The 20,935-nt window shown below is 47.1% G+C and overlaps 1 protein-coding gene and 1 long non-coding RNA gene across 9 annotated transcripts; one reads left to right on the top strand and one right to left on the bottom strand.

Annotated features, from left to right (window-relative positions):
• Positions 1–1,686: 1,686 nt before the first annotated feature.
• Positions 1,687–14,859, bottom strand: FAM156B (family with sequence similarity 156 member B). 6 transcript variants are annotated; one of them, XM_053580076.1, is made up of 5 exons: positions 14,729–14,859; positions 11,682–11,755; positions 10,410–10,602; positions 9,259–9,395; positions 1,687–3,096 (listed from the first exon to the last, which is right to left on the bottom strand). In XM_053580076.1, exon 5 carries the CDS (start codon positions 2,984–2,986, stop codon positions 2,339–2,341), a length of 648 nt encoding a protein of 215 aa, XP_053436051.1. In that variant the 5' UTR covers positions 2,987–3,096; positions 9,259–9,395; positions 10,410–10,602; positions 11,682–11,755; positions 14,729–14,859; the 3' UTR covers positions 1,687–2,338. The 6 variants fall into 6 exon arrangements, with proteins under 6 accessions (XP_053436051.1, XP_053436049.1, XP_053436052.1 ...); XM_053580074.1 differs by having other exon boundaries at positions 10,410–10,497; XM_053580077.1 differs by having other exon boundaries at positions 13,221–14,804.
• A 115-nt stretch (positions 14,860–14,974) lies between these two features.
• On the top strand, positions 14,975–19,956 carry LOC128577756 (uncharacterized). 3 transcript variants are annotated; one of them, XR_008377622.1, is made up of 3 exons: positions 14,975–15,163; positions 16,433–18,552; positions 19,336–19,956. It is a non-coding gene; the product is annotated as an uncharacterized LOC128577756 (long non-coding RNA). The 3 variants fall into 3 exon arrangements; XR_008377623.1 differs by having other exon boundaries at positions 14,976–15,163; positions 16,433–16,474; positions 17,865–19,956; XR_008377621.1 differs by having other exon boundaries at positions 14,985–15,163; positions 16,433–19,956.
• Positions 19,957–20,935: the final 979 nt, after the last annotated feature.

Here is a 20,935-nt window from a genome sequence, read left to right as displayed (position 1 = left end):
CCCCCTCACTTGCTCACAATGACCAGTATAGCATAGCACAGAATGGGGGGGGGGGGAGGCAAAGTGAGCAAACTAAAAAACTGATGATTGGTTAAACGATTGACTGTCACCAGCGGCATGGATCTGAATTGACTTGGAAGGTCGACAGTAAGCAATTCGGTATTTGGGGAGTCAGACAAAGGCCTGTGTCTCTGGGCACCACTTTATGACCTCTAGGAACTCTCTGCATGGGGATAATTATACCAGCCCCACTGCATTCTGGTGGGAATTCAACAATGCATCTTACCAAGATGCGGCATTACCAGCTATGAGAGGTCCACTGGAGCCCCCAGCACTTTTCGTCCTTCACCCCTAGCCCTTATGGAGGTAAAAGGGTTGAGGGTGCTAGCTGTGAATCCAGCCTGCCCAGGTTTGCATGCCAGTTCCACCTCTTATTGCCTGTGTGACCTTGGGCAAGTTCCCTACCTCTCTACGCTCTGCTTTCTGAATTCATAAAACAGGACTGAAAATGTTGCTAGACGATGGGTTTGTGGAAGAGGACAAAAAGAGCTAACATTCAAAAATACCCACAGAAACCTAGTAGATATCAGCCTACGTGCAATGCCATGTTACTATGCCTTCCATACTCTCCCCCGATTCACAGATCTGAATTTAGGCCTTTGAGCTTCAAGAAAGAAAAGCCCTGCTTTAATTACCTTCACCCTGGAGCTGGGAGGGAAATCCTGGCAGGGTCAGTTTAACTGTCAAGCTCTCTGATGAGATCCCAAGTTCAAATTCTGAGAATCACACCTGTTTTCAAGCCCTTTCTGTCAGCAGGAGATGCATAGATTTTTTTGTGGCAACACAGGTCTGGGGGCTACCTAAAAACACAGACTGACACAAAGCAGAATTTGCTTTCAGTTCAGGAGAATCACGCGCTCACTTGCTGGGCACACATCTCAGGATTCTGTAGGGGCGAAAAAGGTAGATTTAATCAATTGTGTCTCTCGAAATTAAAAGACACGTGTCTGAATGCCGATACGATTTTGAAATAAGGATGCTCTGGTTCTCACAAAGCAGGTACAAAACCGCTATTTGTGGTCCCTCATCCAGGCACACCAGACAACAGGGTATGGTCCCTGGATCCCTTAAGCCAGGGCATTAGTACCAACGGGCAGGGGTCCCACAGTGGGCAGCAGGCTCTGCTTCCACGTCTCCTGTGGGCAGGAAGACTCTCTTCCATTTGCACTGCCTGGCCAGTCTGGATGCTGGTCCCGCCACAGGTCCTCCAGCAGTGACTGGACTGTATTCTCTGGTGCACCCCCTACTCCCCTGTTCCGCATCTCCACAGGACAGAGCTCCTCTTGGTGAGTTCTGAGCCGCTGCTGGGGAATTTCAAGGTATTGTTCTCAGATCTGACAGGAAACAAGCCACTGTTGATAAACAAACCTGAATTCTACAGTTACTTTCTTTCATACATATATTTATTTGGTATTGACGATGAGGTACCCCATCGGGAATTCCTGCAAGGGAGAATACTACTCGATTGTTAAAGAGCAGGGAAACATTTACTTACATTTAGCTTATCATATTCATAATAGTTTACACAAACAGTACAATGGTGAACCATCAAGTTCTCTTTTCCACATCCCTTTCCCACACTTGCTTAGCTTCTGGTATTTGAAACTGGACCTCAGGTTAGCACAGTGCATTTCTTTTTTTCATTATTATTATTAAATCATGGCTGCGTACATTAATGCGATCATGGGGCACCATACACTGGTTTTATAGACCGTTTGACACATTTCCATCACACTGGTTTAACATAGCCTTCCTGACATTTTCTTAGTTATTGTGTTAAGACATTTATATTCTACATTTACTAAGCTTCACGTGTACCCTTGTAAGATGCACCGCAGGTGGGACCTGCGGAGCACAGCGCATTTCAACAGACCTAGTGCTGCTTCTGGGAGGCAGTCAGTTAAATGGCACAAAAGCACAGGGACAGCAACAAGGCAATCACACTGCACAGACATTTTATCTCTTACTGACAACAAGGTAGAGAGGAAAGATGGAGATCCAGGGTGGGAAACATGCACCACGGGAGCCACATGAGATGAGGTGAGGACCACTGGTATGCAGTTCCCCTTGTCACAGAATGCCTCACAGCGATCCAGGAATGACAGGCACAAGAGAGTAGGAACTTCCTTCCAGCATCACGCTGGGAGGATTCCAGTCATGACACAGGTCTCGGTAGTCCTCCAACTAGAGCTTACTGTCTGGTCCCACGCCCAGGAGCTGGCAACACCGCATCTATGTCTGAACCCCTTCCGACCTCCATAGTGTGATGACAAGCATCTCAGTATTCTTCTAACCACTGTTTGAGCAGCCTCTGGAACACTCTTTTGCTCTCCTGCTGCCTCTCCAGTTGGCACTTCTCCTCTCTCTCCTGCTGCTGGAGAGCCCCTTCTGGCAGAAGGCCGGGCTGGCTACTACTACCACCCAGGCTGAGGGTCAGACCACTGAGGCCCTGCACTAGCGTCTCCCAGGAAGAAGCAGGAGGAGCCCCGCTCCTCTCCGCAGGGATCCCAGAAAGAGTTGGCCTATGGCTCTGGCAGTATCGACATTCACATCGGAATCGATTCTGATCTCTGTTCCCTGAGGGAGAGATCCTGGGTTCCCTCTCAACCGGGTAAGGTGCCATGTGGTCGCGGTGTCTCCGCCTCAGGTGCCCCAGGAATGCTTTCTTCCTCTGAGGGAATGCCAACCTTTCCCACCGCCTCTCTTGCAGGCTCTTCTCCTCTCGGTATCGCTGTTGGAGCAGCCCCTCTGGCTGAGGTGCAGGGTGGCTGGTGCCGGGACTAGGGCGTGGGTTACCCAGGCCCATCATCAGCTGCTCTGAGGAGGAAGGCCAAGAAGCTACTGTGCCCTCCTGCGAAGTCTCTGAAGCTGTCAGCTGAGAAGATTCCGAGGTCAACGCTGGATTCCATTTCTGGAGTGGATCCATGGAGGTCTAGTCTGAGCTGGAAGCTCTGCTTGGCCCTTGTGTCTGGAAAGGAAGGTGAGGCTGGAGGTTTTCAAACACCCTGAAGGTAGCGAGGAAGGTGTGTGACCAGTCTGAAACAAGAGTAATAAGAAAAGAAAGGAAAGCTGTCATTATTCACCTTACTTAACCTCTCTGTCCTTCCACTTCCTGGGTGTAAAAGGTGGACAATCAGGAGACCCACTGCCTAGTCTTCTGAGGATTAACTGAGATAATACATCTCAAGAGCTTAGAATATGGATGGCATACAGGAAAGGTGTTAGAAATGATACCAATCATTGCATCCCTGTCCCAGGGAATACAAAAGGGTGCGGTGCATTCAGCGATGTTAATTCCTTGCTGACACTTTCCAACCCATCCTCAAGCGTAATTTTAAGAACAATCAATGCGTGACTAGCACGTGCTCTTCTCACAAGCATTCATCTCCTTTCATAAAGTAGACGTTTCCTGAATGTCATACCCCAGGGCTACATTCTTTTGGATTTTCCCCTTTGTGATCACCAATTTTACATCTAGTCGAAAAGGCTGCTCGTGCTATGGAAATCATTTCACAACTCCCAGTGTGTGTAAGTGAGAGTTTATTTTCCTAAAAATATAGGAGCAAAATAAAACCAGGAAATTTCAAACAGATACAAAATAGGTAACTTCACTTAAGCCAAAAGCTGGTTCTTTGAAATGATCAGTATGATTGATGAATCTGTAGCAACACTGACAGGGAAAAACAGAGAGAAGCAACAAGTTACCAATACCAGGAATCAAAAAAGAGATTTCACTACAGACCCAGAAAACATAAAAGGGACAATGTCTTAATCCTGCAAACAACTCTCTCTATAAATTCTACAAATTAGGTGAAATGGACCCCTTACTGGAAAACCATAAGCTACTGAAACTCACCCAAGATGTAGTTCAAACATCAAACTGTATGCTCAGTCCTGTGTCTCTTAAAGAAACTGAGTTTGTAGGTAAAAACCTTTGCAAAAATATCCCTGACAAATGTTGAAAGGAGAAATAACACCAATTCTGTACAATTTCTTCCAGAAAACAAGGCAGAGGGAACATTTCCAACTGATTTTGTGAGGCTAGCACAATACTGTTACCAAGAAAACTACATAACAGGCACAAAATTCTTCTTCAACAACAAAATAGCAGTTCAAATCTAGCAATAAATGAAAAGGATAGTACATGTAAACTGTGATTGAGGACGTTTTATAACAAGAACACAAGGGATATTCCTTTGATAACTGAAAATCAACCAACATAATCCACAGATTGAGAGATCAGATGAAGAAGAAAAATGACAGGATCACATCAGCACGTGCAGAAAAGCCATTTGACAAGATTCAAAGTCCACCGATGATATAAAAACTCTAGCACACGAAGAGTGGAAGACAGCTTCCAAAACCTGACACAGGGCATGTACAGAAAAACGTACAACTGACACCCCACTTAATGGTCAAAGACCGAATGCTTTCTCCCTGAGGGTGGGAACAAAGCAAGGATGTCCACTCTCCCCGTGACTATTCAACTTCATGTTGGAGTCCCCAGACAGGGCAATAATGCCAGAAAAGCAAACGGCACAGAAACCACACAAACGAGAAGGCAAGAAGTAAAAGTGACCCTTTCGTAGATCACATGATCCTCTACGCAGAACACTCCAATGTATCTACCCCAAACTCCTGGAGGGAACAAGTGAGGTTACAAAGACACAGAAGGCAAAGTCAACACACAGAGAACAATCATAGGAGAGACTGGAAATCTAAATTTAAGAAACAACATTGTAATAGTCACAAATGCACTGGAATAGTTACATATAAAACTAAGAAAATATTTACAGGATCTGTACGCTGATGAGTACACAATGCTAAAGAAGGAAAGCAGAGAGGACCTAGTTAAATGGAGAGCAACAATGCGTTCGTGGATTGAAAAATTCAACAAGGAAAAAATTCAATTATGCTCAACTTGCCTTGTATGTGTAGAATTAATGCCCTGGCCGATTGAAATCCTTGATGGAAATCTATATACATATCAACAAGCTGATTCTTCGATTCATGTGGAAATTTCAATTTTTCAAAAAGATGAAAAGATTTGGAGAAATCTCATTATCCAATTTTTAGACTTGCTATAAAGCTGTAGTACTCAGGACTCCTGTCTTAGAAAGGGGTAGACACGCAGATCAATGGAAGAATATAGAGAGTCCATAAACAGACCCACGCAAATATGGCCATATGAGTTTTGATAGGGATGCAAAAGGAAGTTCAGTGCAGAAGGGATGATCTTTATGATAAATGGCATTGCATATCCAAGCGGAAAAACATGAACCTGAACCTCAACATTTATATGCAATTAACTGAAAAGGGTTCAGAGATGCACACGCCAAAGGTACGATCTCACGACTTTCAGAAGAAACCAACTGTGGGAGAACATCTTTGTGAGCTGAAGAAAGGCAAGTCATTGATATGTCACAGAAAGCATGATGCATGTAAGGGAAAAATGGGCAAAGTGGACTTCAGCAAGATCTAAAACTCCGGCTCTGTGAAAGACAGCGTGCGAAGAGAATGAAAAGTGAAGCCGCACATTAAGAGAAAATATCGGTAAATCACAGTCCTGGCAAAGGTCTTATCTCCAGAATACAGAAAGCGTTTTCAAAACACAACAGTAAGAAAACCAACATCCTGGTTAGAAAACGGGGGAAAGACTTGAACATGAGCCTCTGAAACAATATTCACCATCATCAACCACTAGGGGAATGCAAATTAAAACCGAGATGAGATACCCCATCACATCTATTAGAACAGCTAATAGTACTGGCAATATCATGTGCTTTTTCTAAAAGACGACATCCTGGCATGCCGAGCCACTGGAACCCTCACACTTTCGGTGGGAAAGTGAGTAGGACAGCCACTTTGAGAAGCAGTGTGGTGGTTTCCTTGAAGTTCAACTGACATTTACCATAGGACCCATCAATCCCACTCCTGGTTATTTACCCTAGAGCAGTGATTTTCTTTTCTTTCTTTTTTTTTTTTTTTATTGTTGGGGATTCATTGAGGGTACAATAAGCCAGGTTACACTGATTGCAATTGTTAGGTAAAGTCCCTCTTGCAATAATGTCTTGCCCCCATAAAGTGTGACACACACCAAGGCCCCATCCCCCTCCCTCTGTCCCTCTTAGAGCAGTGATTTTCAACCGGTGTGCCGTGGCACACTGGTGTGCCGTGAGAGGACCTTAGGTGTGCTGCAAACATTTTTAAAGATCATTAACTAAATTATTTTCAAAAGAAGTTCAAAGCGCAGTAAAGCATATTCTTTTTTTGGATCAATGTAAGTGTGCCGCATAAGTTTGACTATAGGTTCAAGTGTGCCGTGAGATAAAAATGGTTGAAAAACACTGCCCTAGAGAAATGAAAACTTAGGTTTGCACAAAAGCCTGTATATGAATGGTAAAAGCAGCTCTGTTCACAATAACCCCAAACTGGAGACAACACAAATGTCCTCCAATGGAAGAATGGAAAAACCGACTTGGTATTGCAGGAAATGGAATACTGCTCAGCAGTAAAAAAGAACAGACTATCCATAGAGGCATTTGAGACTCATTCCAGATGTTGCATTATGCTGAAGGAAAGAAACCCACCTCATAAGGCTAGAAAATGTATGGTTGTATGGTTTCATTGCTGACCCTTTCTACAAGACAAAACTACAGAGAAGGAAACAGATCACTTGTTGTCAGGCAGTAGAGGTGAGGAAGGCGTTAACTACAAAGGGGTAGCTCCAAATGTATGTTTTGGAGTTCGGGGACGCTTCTGGATCTTGGTTATGCTGGTGGTTACAAGCATCTATGTGTGTGTTAAAGCTCCAAAGAAGTACGTCAGTCTTGCTGTATGTCAATTTAAAAACCCCACTGGTATAGTTTGGAATAAGGGCATCGCTCTACGTTCTTTCAATAAACACATCTCAGATGAATCTGGAAATAATTTACGATAAATGCTAAATTGAAACGTTTGATCATGTCCCAGGTTCTCTTCTTTTAGCAACGTTGGAAACCAAGAATTCACTAGTTTTGTTCAGAGGATACTGGCACTTAGAAATTTTTATTACTGAATCGTGTCTACCAGCACATGCCGAGGCAGGAAACACAGAACAATATTGGAAATATTTTGAATCATATGCCCTCACTGTGCACACATCCAAACACAAACATACATCCCAGAAAGAGAGGCTCTTAACATTTCAGTAATTGAAATCTATGTTTCTGGCTAGTTAAGCTCAGTTACATCCTCTGGGCCATCACTAGCCTACACAAACACTCAGTGTGTGAAACATTTGGAAGATGATCCTCCTAACCCAAACGTTTCCCAACCAATTTTCACATGTCACAAGGTCTCTCTCAGTAACATATGATATTTCTTCATGCACGTAGCCAATTCTCAGAGAAAGAAAGGAGAAAAACAAAAAAACAAAACACCTCGCAAACACTTTTTTTCCCTTTGGTTTGTTTTTTTAAGACAGAGTCTTACTCTGTCACTCTGGGGAGAGTGCTGTGGCATCATCATAGCTTACAGCAACTTCAAACTCTCGGACTCAAGAGATCCTTTTACCTCAGCCTCCCTAGTAGCTGGGACTCCGGGTGCCCGCCATGACACCCGGGTAGTTTTTCTTCTATTTTTAGTAGAGATGGTGTCTCCCTCTTCTTCGGGCTGGTCTGGAACTCCTGAGCTCAAGCAATCAATTCACCCACCTCAGCCTGCCAGAGTGCTAGGATTACAGGCGGGAGCCCCTGCACCTGGCCACACAAACACTTTTGTATGAAGAAACATTGAGCCTTTGGAGACATCAACTCATGACTGGCCCATGTTTTCATCACTCTTTCCTCTCTTTTTCCCTCTGCCGACTCTGTGAAATGAAATATTTTGCTGTCCTATCTCTGGGTGCACCACTAGTTTCTCAAACCACCCCCACGAAGCTACTCATGATCCTTTAAAGAGACATCAAGGACAATGAAACCTAGAGAAGTCCCCTCTGTGGGGAGAGGGGAGCAGCTGGGGCAGTAAATGCGACTTCCCTTCCCTCATCATCTCGCCCCATTTGATTCCTTCAGCAGTCACCTGCCTCAGAGGGATAAGGATGTTACAACAAACCTGCTTAATACACCATGGCCTCCAATTTCCTGCATCATACGTAGCTTCCAAAGAGAGGAAAAAGACACCAGACATGAGTGAATCCAGAAAGAGCACTGGCCAGAGCTTCAGTGGGGGAGGGGATGTCCCTCGGTGTATGGTTTCCCCACTGTGATGGTTCATGTCACATGTCAACTCGGCTAGGCTATGCTGCCAGTCGTTTGGTCAAACACTACTGTAGATGTTGCAGGGAAGGTATTTGTGGGCGTGATTAACATTTACAATCACGAGACTTTAAGCAAAGCATATTCCCCTCCACAATGGGGGAAGGCTTCATCCAATCGGTTGAAGGCCTTAAGAACAAAGACCGAGGAGGCTTAGGCCTCCCAAGAAACTACTTGGCCCAAAGACTGCAACACAGAAACCCTGCCTGAGCTTTCAGCATGCCAGCTGGCCTGCAGATTTCAGACTCAAGACTGCAACATCAACTCACACGGCCTGCCCCCTGGATTTCGGACTTGCCCGTACCCGCAATCCCATGAGCCAACTCCTTAAGATAAATCAATCTCCTGATAGAGAGAGAGAAAGGGAGAGAGAGTTGTATAGATGTATAGATAGCCTATTGGTTCTTTTCCTCTCAAGAAAACCCTGACTAATATTTCCACAACATACCACATCTTTCCAATACAAAAACATTTACCAAGTAACCATATTATCACATGCCTGGTAATCTGTACTAAAACCAGGGTTATTGAAAACAACGTTTGTGTATTTGGTGCCTTCCACATGCCAGGTAAGGTGAGCTAGGAGTCTTACATCCCTTATCTCATGTAGGTCTCCCCAGCAAACCTCTCAAGTAGGTAGAGTTAGTGTCATTTTACCATTTTATGAGGAATTTGAGGCTTAAGGAGAAAGACTTCATTGCCAGGGTCCATGTTGCAAGATAGTGTGAGTGAATACTCTGGGATCTGGAACGGGGGGGGGGGGGGGGGGAGGAGGAGTTTGGAGAGACAAGGTGGGACCAGGTCACGGAGAGCTTCCAATGCCACGTGAGGGCAGCAAAGAATCACGCACTCTGTGACTTGCACCCGGGCATCTTCCAAACCAGCAGCAGCCTCAACCTACCTGAGGACAGAACTGGAGCTGAAGTGAATGGATCCACTCAATATAAGATGACGTGTATTTGTGGCTTCCACATGCGGAAGCACACAGGGGAACGGCCAGCCTTCTGGGGGAGAGGTCTTCAGTGCATGAGGGAAAACCTGAGAATGGTAGGGCAGAGAATGAAAGAGGCTCTAAGGATGGCCAGAAAAAATCTAATGAGATCGCTATGGGGCATGCAGCTTTGTAAAGGCCTTTCTCTAAACTATCCCATGGCCTCACCAGTAGTTGTGACCAGAAGTTACCTGTCAGGCTCGTTTTTACAAACTTTCCTTGCATATTTCCTTACGTACTCACAAACATACCCCTCTCAGTTTGGTATTATTAGTATTAACAATAAAAAATCCATTTCGTGGGTGAGGAGGGTAATTTTCTCAAGATGATATGATTGCAAGCAGCAGAACTGGGCTGGACGGAAGTCTGTCCAGAAGCACAGCTGGTGTCCTTCACCACTAAGTTGCCTTGCTCCTTCCAAAAGCATGCCACAGTGCTCCCTGTAGCAGGAAGTCTGCTTTTGGCTATGAGTAAAGAGAAAACTCATCCTCTATCAGGCCAAAGCACAAAGCCAATTCATCTTACAAAAGAAAGTCAGGGGGGAAGGGTGGGCCCAGGCACAGTACAATCTATGACCCACTGTTGCCCTCAAGGACCATCTCTCTGATCTGTTGTTTTCTGTTACATTTGCTCTAGGACTGACATCCAGGTATGGGGATATCCAAGTGCGGAAAGGCACTTTCCATTCCTGTAGCATTCCCGTGAGGAAGGAGGTATCCCAGAAGCCCCCCAGCAGACAGTTTCTTCCTTTGCCCATGGGCCAGCGCTGGGCCCCAGGCCCATTCCTCAATGAGTCTTGGACAAGGGGAATGGGATGACCATGGCGATCTTAGATGAAAGGCTTGGGACTGGACAGGCTCCTTGCAAGACTTTCACCTCTTATTCACCCTTCTGGACTTAGCTGAGACAGTACTTCCCCCCTTGAAAGCCTTCCCTGACCTCCTTCACCAGCCCTGAACCGGGGACCTTCCTTTAAGCTGCTATAACACCCTGCACCTCCCCTGTCCCAGTTCCAGCCCCACCCATCTGTCAACAAGTGGTTATCTATCTGTCCCACTCACCAGCCCAGGAGCTGACGGTACACAGGAATTTTTGTCTGTCTTCTTCACCCATCACAGAGCCTCGATCCCAGTGGACACTCACAAACATCTATCAGATAAAAGGAGGAGAATCTGGGGCCCCTTGATAAATGTCTCACTTAGTCTGTCGGCCCCGCAGAATCCATATTTTCCCGTCTTGCAAAGGTGGACATTCCTGTGTTGAGAGGTTATGTAATGTCCCTAAGATCACACAACCAGCCAGAAACAGAATTCCGTCCTAGGTCTGCCTGACTCAAGAAGTAGCCACCCTTGCTGGCACTGCCTCTCCACATTCTCAGCCCCACTGGATGCCTAAGCTAGAAAGCCATCCCAAGGGAGAGACTTCACAGGAAAGTCCTGGGGGCTGGGGCTTGTGTGTGCAGAGCTGGTCCAGGGGTCGGGTAACTGACCCTGCAACTACTTCGTATCACTTTCTAGTGCTAGGCTGTGTTCTCAGTGCCAGGAACTGCTGCACAGAACAAACCTCACAAGCTGCTTGCTCTCCTTAGCTTGATTCTCATGTGGGAAAGTAGAAAGGAAATAGCTAAGCAAGTAAACACATACTACAGTATGTCCAGGCGAGGCCGGCCACGAATAGCATTGTATTCATTTGGACAATTAAGGCAGTGACAAGTGATACTTTCCTCAACGTTACACAATGGTGTGAAATCAATTTATTCCAGTTGAAAGAAACAAATTTCATTTAATAACATCCATTAAATAGTAGTTCGACTCTTTTCCAGAAATGGCAAAATCCTACAGCTGAGTGACTGGGATTCCTGCAAGGTGGCTGGGTGCTGAGAACTGTGCTCCCAACCTCGGACATGGCCAGGGAATAAGGAGTCAGAGTTCCAGCCTCGCACCACCACCTAGATTAGTACAAGCATCTGTCCTGCACCAGGCACAGGTGTTCTCTGTCTTTTACGCTTACCCTGATAACCCCTACCCTACTGGGTCTAGAATGGAGGGGATACTCTTCTTAGCAGCGCCATTACAAAAGAACAGTTAAGTCAGTAAACACCCACCGATGCCCACTTTTGAGTGTGAAAGGTGAAAAGGGAGAGACCAAGGAAACGGGCTCCCTGTCTTAGGGGGTCTCACAGCAAGTGGGACAGAGACATACACAATCCACAGAAGAGCAATGGGAGTGCAAGGGAGGGGCACTGAGAAAGGGCCACAGGGAGGAGGGGCCAAAGCAGCAAGAGCCAGCCAAGGAGAAAGTCTCCTGTGAGAGAAGAGCTCATGTGGACTCACCCAAGGTCAACCATCACTGGGTTCGCGTCATCAGTTCTGCTGATACAGGCCAGAGTGACCGCTACACCTCTCACCTACAAAATAAAATGACCTGACTGGCCAGGGTGTATTCGCCCCACAGGTGTTTCCTGTGGGCCCACTCTATTCGGTGATCTCTTCAGTGGATTATCCAACGCAGCCCCATCCCCAGGACTCATCTAGTCTAAGGAAGTAAAATCTTGACCAAGGTATAGCACGAAGGGAAAACAGCAGGGAATACACTGACACTAGGCACTTATGGATAGAGTGGGGACAGAGAACACAGTGTTCCTCACATCCCCGAATGAACAGAAATTTCAGCACGGGATTGGCCGTCTTTGCTCATTCACAGTATATTATTTCCGGTGGAGAAACAGCTGGTATAACAATAGCTACACACAGTGAAGGGGACTATGTGGGTATCATATGGTTCTGGATAGTGTGGGGGGAAAAAGACACAAGCACCCTTAGGATTAACAGAAAATTAAGCCAAGATATTTGCTCTGTGTACTCATTTACAATACCGTGGTACCTCTCTGTCTGTCCATGGGGCATTGGTTAGGACCTGCACTGATACCAAAATCCTCCAGTGGTCACCTCCCTGATATAAAATGGCATAGTATTATCATGCAGTATACCATCTCCAGATTACTTATGCTACCTCATGCAATGTAAATGCTATGCAAACAGTTTCTGTAGCTGTATTTCTTTTTCCTTTCCTTTCCTTTCCTCTTCCTTTCTTGTCTTGAGACAGACTCTTCGCTCTCTTGCCCAGACTAGAGTTCCATGACCTTGCCCTAGGTCATAGTAATCTCCAACTCCTGGGCTCAAGTGATCCCCCTAGCCTCAGCCTCCTGAGTAGCTGGGACCATAGGCTGATGACACCACATGCCTGGCTAATTTTTCTGTTTTTAGTAGAGACGGGGTCTCGCTCTTGCTCAGGCTGGTCTCCAACTCCTGACCTAAAGCAATCCTCGTGCCTTGGCCTCCCAGAGTGCTAGGACTATAGGCATTGAGTCACCACATCTGGCCTGTACTGAATTTTATAAAATTTGTACTATCTGTATTGTTTCTTTTCTACTCTTTTTGATTCCAGGTTGGCTGAATCCTGGGATATGGGACTTAGGGGTACAGAGAGCTGACTGTGTATCATTTACAGTCAACAAACTCCCGGTCTAGTGATAGCTAAGCAGCACTGAGTGGAGAGCACAGGTCATCATTGCCCTGCTGAGTGCCCAGTTCCAGGTCCTGTGCTTGGGTACATGTTGCACAGATGGGAATGGTTCCTGCAGGATAACAGTGCTCGGGGAGCTCACGGTCTGGGGGAACAGGGAGCCGCAGGGAAGATAAGGACAGAACTAGCGATGAGAGCCATGACTGGCCTGAGCCAGGGGAGGTCTGGAAAGCAGAGGAACAGATTGGTGGGGAACAGATTCTGCCAGGGTCCAATATATTACATGATGTTACCATCCCCACTTGCAGATGAGGTAACTTGAGGATCAGAGTGGTTGAGTAACTTACTCAAGGTCACACAGCTCGGTTGTGGTAGGGAACAATTTCTCACTCAGGTCTGTTAAAATGCAAAGTCTCTGCACTATATTCAGTACACCAATTTCTCTCTCTTCATGTTGTCACCTGTTTTAATTCACATTCACTGTCATATACTTACCTGTGGCTCTCCTTACCTTCAAATTCTTATAACCTGCTAAATACAGTATGGATTGCATTTTAGCACGTCAGGCCTTTGACTGAAGAAAACTAAATTTCCCTTGCCACACACGACTGCCCAGTCCAGAAGTGAACATTTATTTATCTTGAGTTTTATTCCACCCAAAGGCTGGATAGAGGAAATGGATCACTCCAATTTACAGTTTTAACTTGGCTATTTCACCCAATCTGAAGCACGATTTTTCTTTTTTTACATGTAATCAATATCCAACTAGAAACAGTAAAACCAGTGCTTCCCCATGAAAAGTATTTACAAAACATGTTATAAAATGCCAAGGAGTTCCAGATAAGAGACACTGCCCCTTTGACAGGCAACACTTGAAATGCTTCTCCTAAAAATACAGAAATCCACTCTTTATGTCCCCTTTCTCCCTTGCCGGGACCCTGAGAACCATTCCCTATTTTTTTTTTTTTTGTAACATAAACACACAACAACCCACCCACCCGCACACATTCTATACACCCAATAGGGAAACGTAGATATGGGGAAATGGTATTGGAAATGTAAAGGGAAATCCGTGACTAATCATAAAAACAAGTTTTGGATGGCACAGAGGTCTGCTGCCCAGAATTGGCTGCACCCCAGCAAAGTGGACAAGCAAAGATGCCTTCCTTCTCTAAATATTAAACACTGCAGCTTGGATAGTTACTTGATTTAAAGCACAAAACAAAACAAAAATATTAGGTCAACCTAATTTGCACACTAAGGCAGCAACCACAGAGCCTAAGGAATGCTTGTCTTTTCACATGCCAAATCTCTCTCACACGTCCTAGAAAGAGTTTCTCTGAGGGTTTCAATACTGGAAATGTAGTTTTCTTTGAAAACACTTCTGTCATTCTGTCTTCTATTGTGGGGTGGGACGTGGGGTGGGGAGAGAGGTGATGCCAAGGAAACTGGTTCTTTCTGAACCTGTTGAACACTGATTCCAGCCGGATTATATCCCGGTGCCTGCAAGTGCCCACAGCAAGTTTCAGGATGGGCTTTCTCCGCTTAAAATCGGCCATCGCCAACTAGGGAAAGAGAAATACGACACGCGCCGATTTGTACCACCGCCATTCTCACGCTGAAGAGAGAAGGGCGTCGGAGGAAAGCAGGTGATCTCTCCGAAAGCACCGTTCCCGGTTGGCCAAACAGAAGGATTCTAGTCTGGTGACACTAACGCACACCTGCCCGGATCTAGGAAGGCTGTATCTCGCTGTCTCTCTCCCACCCCCCTTCTCCATCCGTCTCTCTCGCTCGCGCTCTCCCCCTGTCTCCCGGGCTCATTCTCTCTCAGTCTCCCTCTCTCGGGCTCTCTCACGCGTGTTCTTGCTCCGGAGCCGGTTCCCGCCGTCCAGACGCCAGCGCGCTGCCTCTTCTCCTCCGCCTTGAGACGCAGCGCAGCCCGCTCGGAAAAGAAGGGTTAAGACCACGGAGAAGAGCCCTCCTCCGGCCGGCTAGAGAGGCTGCACCGCGGAAGGCGGAGTCTGCGGGCCTGTTCTGACGTCACAGGGATGGGGACGCCTGAGAGAAACGGGGAGTTCGATTGGCTGCCGCGGGCCGCAGGGCGCCCCGGGAGAGAGAGGGTTGTGGGCGTCTCTGCGTGGGCGGCCTGGTGAATTGTGGCGACCCAGGCCGGCCAGGCCCGGCTCAGCTCTCCCGAGAGAAGGCGTAGAGGTCGGCCCTCCCGGGAGCCTGGTTCCTGGACGCGACGAATGCTTCCTGGGGCCGTGGGAAGAAATTACAGGCGTCGGAGGTGACTTCACAGGCGAGGGGGGTGGGAACCGGCTAGAGTGATCAGAGGAGGCCCACTTCTCTGGTGACTGGCTGAGAGTTCTGGCATTCAGTGCACACGTGAGAAGTGGCCCCAGCTCTTTGAATTAGTGTATTTACGGATGGTCTGTGCGTGGGCAACCCATAAAGAAAGAGATCAAACATGCCAAGAAATCGAACTTATTCAGGCTACCGCATTAGGGCGATCACAGAGTCTGGGCGGGGTGCTTTTGCCTGTTACTTTCATAGGAAGGCGTAGACAAGTTTTAGCGGGGATGTCTACGGAGGAGGGTGCTTTGGTATCCGGGGAAGTCTCAGTCAGCCGAACAGAGAATGTTTATCTCTGTGGGTAGCTACTTTCAGGAAGACAAACTTCCCATCTCCATGATATGATGGATCATTCATGAGACAAAGAACAAGAAGTGGACGGGTCGGGGGTGGGGGTGGGGTGTCCTGTCCTCTGGGAGTCTCAGGAGTGTCCTGGCACAGAGTGGCCAGACGGCAGCCTCTATCTAAGTCACACGAAGAAGAGTAATCCTTTTTGGTCAGCCCTTATTTACCGTGGCTTATTTCAGTTATCAGGTGAAGTTCCTCATTGTCTGCACAAGGTAAAAATAAGCAAGGCATCTTTCATGCCTGTCAAAGGCACATGCAGGAATAAGTAGAGAGATTCTCCTTTTCCTGTGGAAGTAACCGATTCACGAACAGCACGTTACAGTTTTTAAAACTTAATATTTTTTGTGGTCTAAATGAAAATTTTTTCGTTAAAAACATTACCCCAGAATAGTATCATCATCCTCACTTTACAAGTGACGTATCTGAGCCAGAGAGTGCCCAAAGTCACACAAGGAATAAATAGTGGAGGCTTGATTCAAATCCGGGTGTCTTCAACACCCCCGCTGCTATACAGCCACCCACCTGTCATTTCCAGATTCACACATCCGGCTCAGTCATGTCTCCTAAACTGCAGACATCCTGAGCCAACTGCCACCCGGAAGGCAGACTGTACTCAAAGGATCCAAGACAACTCCCTGGCCAGTGGAGGTGACTTCAGAGAGAAGAGTGTTAGAGACCCAGGGTCCCAAAGGCCCTACCCCACCCTCTGGAGGGAGAGATAGGCTACAAGAGGTAGATGAGTGTATTTGAGGAGTGGAGGGTTTCTTCAAAAGAGAGGCTGATGGGCTGTCATACTGCACGTGATAATACACGCGTGTGATTAATACGTTGAATTTATTTACTTATTTTTTTCTAGCACTGGCGATGCCTGCTGAACAGTGAAAGTGCTCAAGAGCAGGTATGTAAAATCAAGCTGATAACATGAATAAGTAGACAATTTCCCATTTTATCTGGGAGAACCTGACAGGAAAACCACCACTCTCCTATATTGAAAAGAACATTTTCCTCTACTGAACAAATGCAACAAATTAGTCATTATTCCTAATATTTATTGTCATTCTCCTCTTAACAGATGAAGTTTCTTGGGCACAGAGAGGGTAGTTAGGTCAGCTCCCCAAAGTCACTCAGGTTTTAAGGTGCTCGAGTCCCAGAATAACTAATAATCTACATGTCCCAAGCTGTACCCATCCACCCCCATTCTCTGCACACCTGTCCCTCCTCCAGTGGTCACTAACTCAGTGTAAAGCACCACCTTCTACCTAATAGCTTAGGCCGGAGACCTTTAAAGCCATCCTGATTGCCGTCTTTCTGTCATCACCCCCACAATCACCACACCTGGCCACTTCGACCTCTCATGGCTAAATAAGGCCTTTACATTTATTTCTCTCCATTAGAACAGCAAGTTCCCTAGTCCACTCAAACCCTCATCTCTTTCCTTGATGACTGCCAGGGCCATCGTAGCTAGTCTTGCTGCCTGCCTTGACCCCTTCTCACACATTCTCTGTCCCAGTGCCTGAGGGACCTTTCATAACTCCTAGTGGGGTCATCTCTCCCCTGCCCAAATCCTGCAGGACCTCCCTGCTGCCCTTAGGATAATGCCTGGCCTCTTGGACTAGGCGCATCTGGCCTGACCTACCCTAAAATGCCTCACCCGTGGCAGATGCCTCCTGATGCTGCTCCTCACACTCAGCGTTCCAGACGATCTAAACCTCTTTCTGTTCGTCAGATGGCCCACACCATGTCCTCTCTTTCTCTGTCTCTCTGATGTCTACAACCTCACACCTGTCTGGCTTGCACTTCTTTTTTCCTCCTCTGCCTGCTGCCTGCTCACCTTCAGACCTCAGGTTAAGGAGAACCATTTCCATTTTACCTACCTAGATGAAAAGGCACACCGGGTCCCCTATTTTTACTGAAGGACACGTGATAGAGATTCATTGAGATTCCCCAAAAGGGCCAATGAATGGGAAATACAATCTGAGGGCAGGGTTTTCTGGGACCCTGGGGTGCTTGCCTCCATACTGATGTGTTCCTAACACATGGCACTGTGTGAATGGCTCTTTCTGGAGCCTGGCTACTGAGGACTTACTGTGTACCGCGCATGTACACTTCTTATTTCCCAAAGACTCGGAGAGGTTAAGTGTCAGACTCCCCGTCTACAGACAAGGACCCAAACCGAAAGAGGTCAGGTAGCTGATACTGAAAAGGCTGTACTGGGGAATCTCTTTGACTCTACAGCCAGACCTTTGTCCACTCCACTGACACATTGTTCACGACAAACTTTGCTTAAGTTCCCCTTGCCGAGATGCAGGTATTGTCCCATGATGGGATAGCATCGTTCCAACACTGTGTCCACCTGTGAATTGCCCGCCAGAGCCACCTGGAAAGATCCTAAAATGCTCTGTGTCTACCATCCGAGGAACTTCCCTGGATTCCCCTGGTGTGAAAGGCTTGCCTCAGAGTTTGCAGCCCAGCGGGACTTTCACTTCTAGGGCTACTCTGGAAGAGGTACTTTGCCACATGAAAGAGACTTTTGCAATCCAAACCCCAAATTATGTCTCCATAAGCCTCACTCCGTTTAACAGATAATGTGAATCTGGAGACAAACAGAGCCAGGCAGAGTGTTTTTAGTGGCTGCAACACGGCTCTGGAGTTGATCAGACTCCAAAAACCAAAGATGGAAACCAGGCTCCTCTTGTGTTGAGTTCTTTGTTCTCAGCGCTCTCAAGTGCAAAGTGTGAATAATCAAAGGGTCTACTGCACAAACCTCCCCTCCCCACGGCAGAGAAATCTGTCCTGACCAGACCCTCTCTCACATGGACCCCTCAGGCGAGGAGTAAGTTGCTCCCCTCTGTGTTTTGAAGATACTGTGAGTTGAGATCTGCCATTGCTCTCCTCCCCAACACTGTGGGCAGTGCGGGGGTCATCTGCCCACAAGGAGATAGCCTGGTGCGTCCCTGCATCCCCCACCCACATCCGGTATGTAGAGACCCAGTGTCCATTTGGCTCTTGGGATGTGTCTGTTGGGTGAATGAAGGACCTTGAGCCATGGTGCTGGTCAGTAATGGGCAGCTGTTATTGCAGCAGTTTTTTCTGCGTAGAAATTAGATAGAGGAGAACGGAGTGAACAGAGGGCATCTCTGTAGTCACATTCTCTTCCATTTGGGTGAGGGAGGAGGATTGTATCTTTTATCCCATCCCTAATTCCAGAACTCACAATAAAGGAGGCTACAACATTCTTTAGGTAACATCTTGGCCAATCTGTTCCACTGTCAGGCTCAGCTCTAGCTTCCCAGTGGAACCGTAGTGGTCAGTCATCAAAAGTTTCCCGAGTCCCAAGCCAGGCACGGTGGCTCATGCCTGTAATCCTAGCACCCTGGGAGGCCGAGGCAGGTGGATTTCTTGAACTCAGGAGTTCCAGACCAGCCTGAGCAAGAGCGAGACCCCAATCTCAACTAAAAATAGGAAAATTAGCCAGGCGTGGTGTTGGGTGCCGTAGTCCCAGCTGTTCGGGAGGCCGCGGCAAGAGGATCTCTTGAGCCCAAGAGTTTGAGGTTGCTGTGAGCTGTGATGCCACAGCACTCTCCTCAGGGTGACTGAGTGAGACGCTATCTCAAAAAAAAAAAAAAAAAAAATTTTCCCAAGTCCCAGTGGCCAGTGCACCTAGCAGCCCCTCCTCTCCACCCCCAAGGATCTGTTCCCTGGGAAGATGTTTTAATGAATTCAGGCCTGCTAATTGAATATGTGGTTCTGTGGCTTCAGCACAGATGCACAGGAGACCAGGACGTGAAGACCAGATGAAGAGGTTGAGTCAAGTCCAGGTGGCATCTGTCAGCCTCACCTGGATTTCCTGGCTATTTGCCCAAACTATCTTGTTCTCAGACTGCTCTTCCCCTGCGTCCCTGCTTTGCCTGAACTTGGCTGTGCCACACAGACCTGCCCTCAGTATCTGTGCCCCTTGGGTGTCCTTTTTGGTCTGGCTGACCGACCAGAAACTTAGTCGGTACAGCAGGATCCTATCCCTGTCACTTCCCATCCCCGTTCAGCCCTCACTCCTGCTTCCAGCTGCACTGACATCCTTGTAATAGTGTCTTTGCTGTGCCAGCAGGCTCTTCCCAGCTGTCCCCTCTGTCTGGAAAGCCCTGTCCCCACATTATCTGAAATAATTGGCTGACTCTTCACCCCATTCACGACTTTGTCAAAATGTCACCTTCTCAATGTAGCCTCCCCAGGTTGCTTTGTTTAACAGTTTCATCTGAGGCTCACCCAGTTCCTCCCTGCATTCCCGAGTCTGTTACCACGATCTACATGTTTCTTTCTTTGCACTGCCGGCATCACCTTCTACTGTACTGTCCAGTTTATTAAATTACCACATGGAGCATTTATTGTCTGCCACCTATGGCTTACCCTTGGAGCAATGTGAGATCCAGGGAAGGGCTTTCAGTTGATTAGGTTCACTGATGTGTCTATGCCAAATCCTCGAGCAGGGTCTGGTTCTCCCCCATGTGATGGAGCCTTTGGAGTGCTCAGGCATAGTCCCCTTCTGGCCGAAGCTGCATTGGTGTCAGGCACAACTGCTGCCCCTCAACTGCTGTGATCTGAATGAGAGGGCCTCGACTTTGAGCTTGATTTTAAACCCAAACAGTTTTCAGGTATTGAGATTTGTTCACTATTGTGGCTTTACTTTGGAGCTTCAAGTTATTTCTTGATATGTTCAACTACTGAAAACAAATTGTAGCAATTTACGAAAACACTTCAGCGATTGATCAATGTTTGTGATTAATTTGATTAGGCCAGTGTGAAATGCTTCAGTCTCGTTGTGTGTATAGCTGCTTTTTCCTCCAGTTATTTTCACTTGTAAGCTTTTTATTTTTTAAAACATCCTCTTTCAAAAAGGAGGAGAAAGGTACCAGTGTACCCCTCCTCCTACACACACACGCCCAGTGTTTCAGCTGACTTGCTCCCATTGTGGTCGACATCCTACTTCCTGCCACTCACCTCCCTGCAGGATGATTTCCATGTCTGTTACCAAGCATTGGCTCAGCATGCTTTGATGTAAAGGGTTCTGAACTAACTCATCAACATTTGATATGTCCCTTACTGCATTTTAGAGAACATTTCAGGAGAAGCTAGAAATGCTCTGATGTGTTCCCTTGGGGAGTGACCTCCCTTTCCCCTGCCCGCCTCAGGGTAGGAGGTGTCCCAGGCTTCACCTGGCCAAAGAACTGACCAGCGGGGCCATGACCATGACCACAGCAGGGCTCAGGCAGGAAGGAGAGTTTCTGAAGAGCTAACATGTCAACGAGAAGGATGTTTTCCCAGCACTGGGGAGACAGGGGTGCTCTTGCCTGACAGCCTTGCT

This window comes from Nycticebus coucang, chromosome X (assembly GCF_027406575.1).
Source record: "Nycticebus coucang isolate mNycCou1 chromosome X, mNycCou1.pri, whole genome shotgun sequence".
Classification (NCBI taxonomy): Eukaryota; Metazoa; Chordata; class Mammalia; order Primates; family Lorisidae; genus Nycticebus; species Nycticebus coucang.
Note: the sequence above shows the minus strand (reverse complement) of the source record. Positions and strands in the feature narration are given on the sequence as shown.

Excerpts from the sequence above, each read along its gene's own strand:
- FAM156B (XM_053580076.1), bottom strand. The coding sequence starts at position 2,986 with ATGGATCCACTCCAGAAATGGAATCCAGCGTTGACCTCGGAATCTTCT.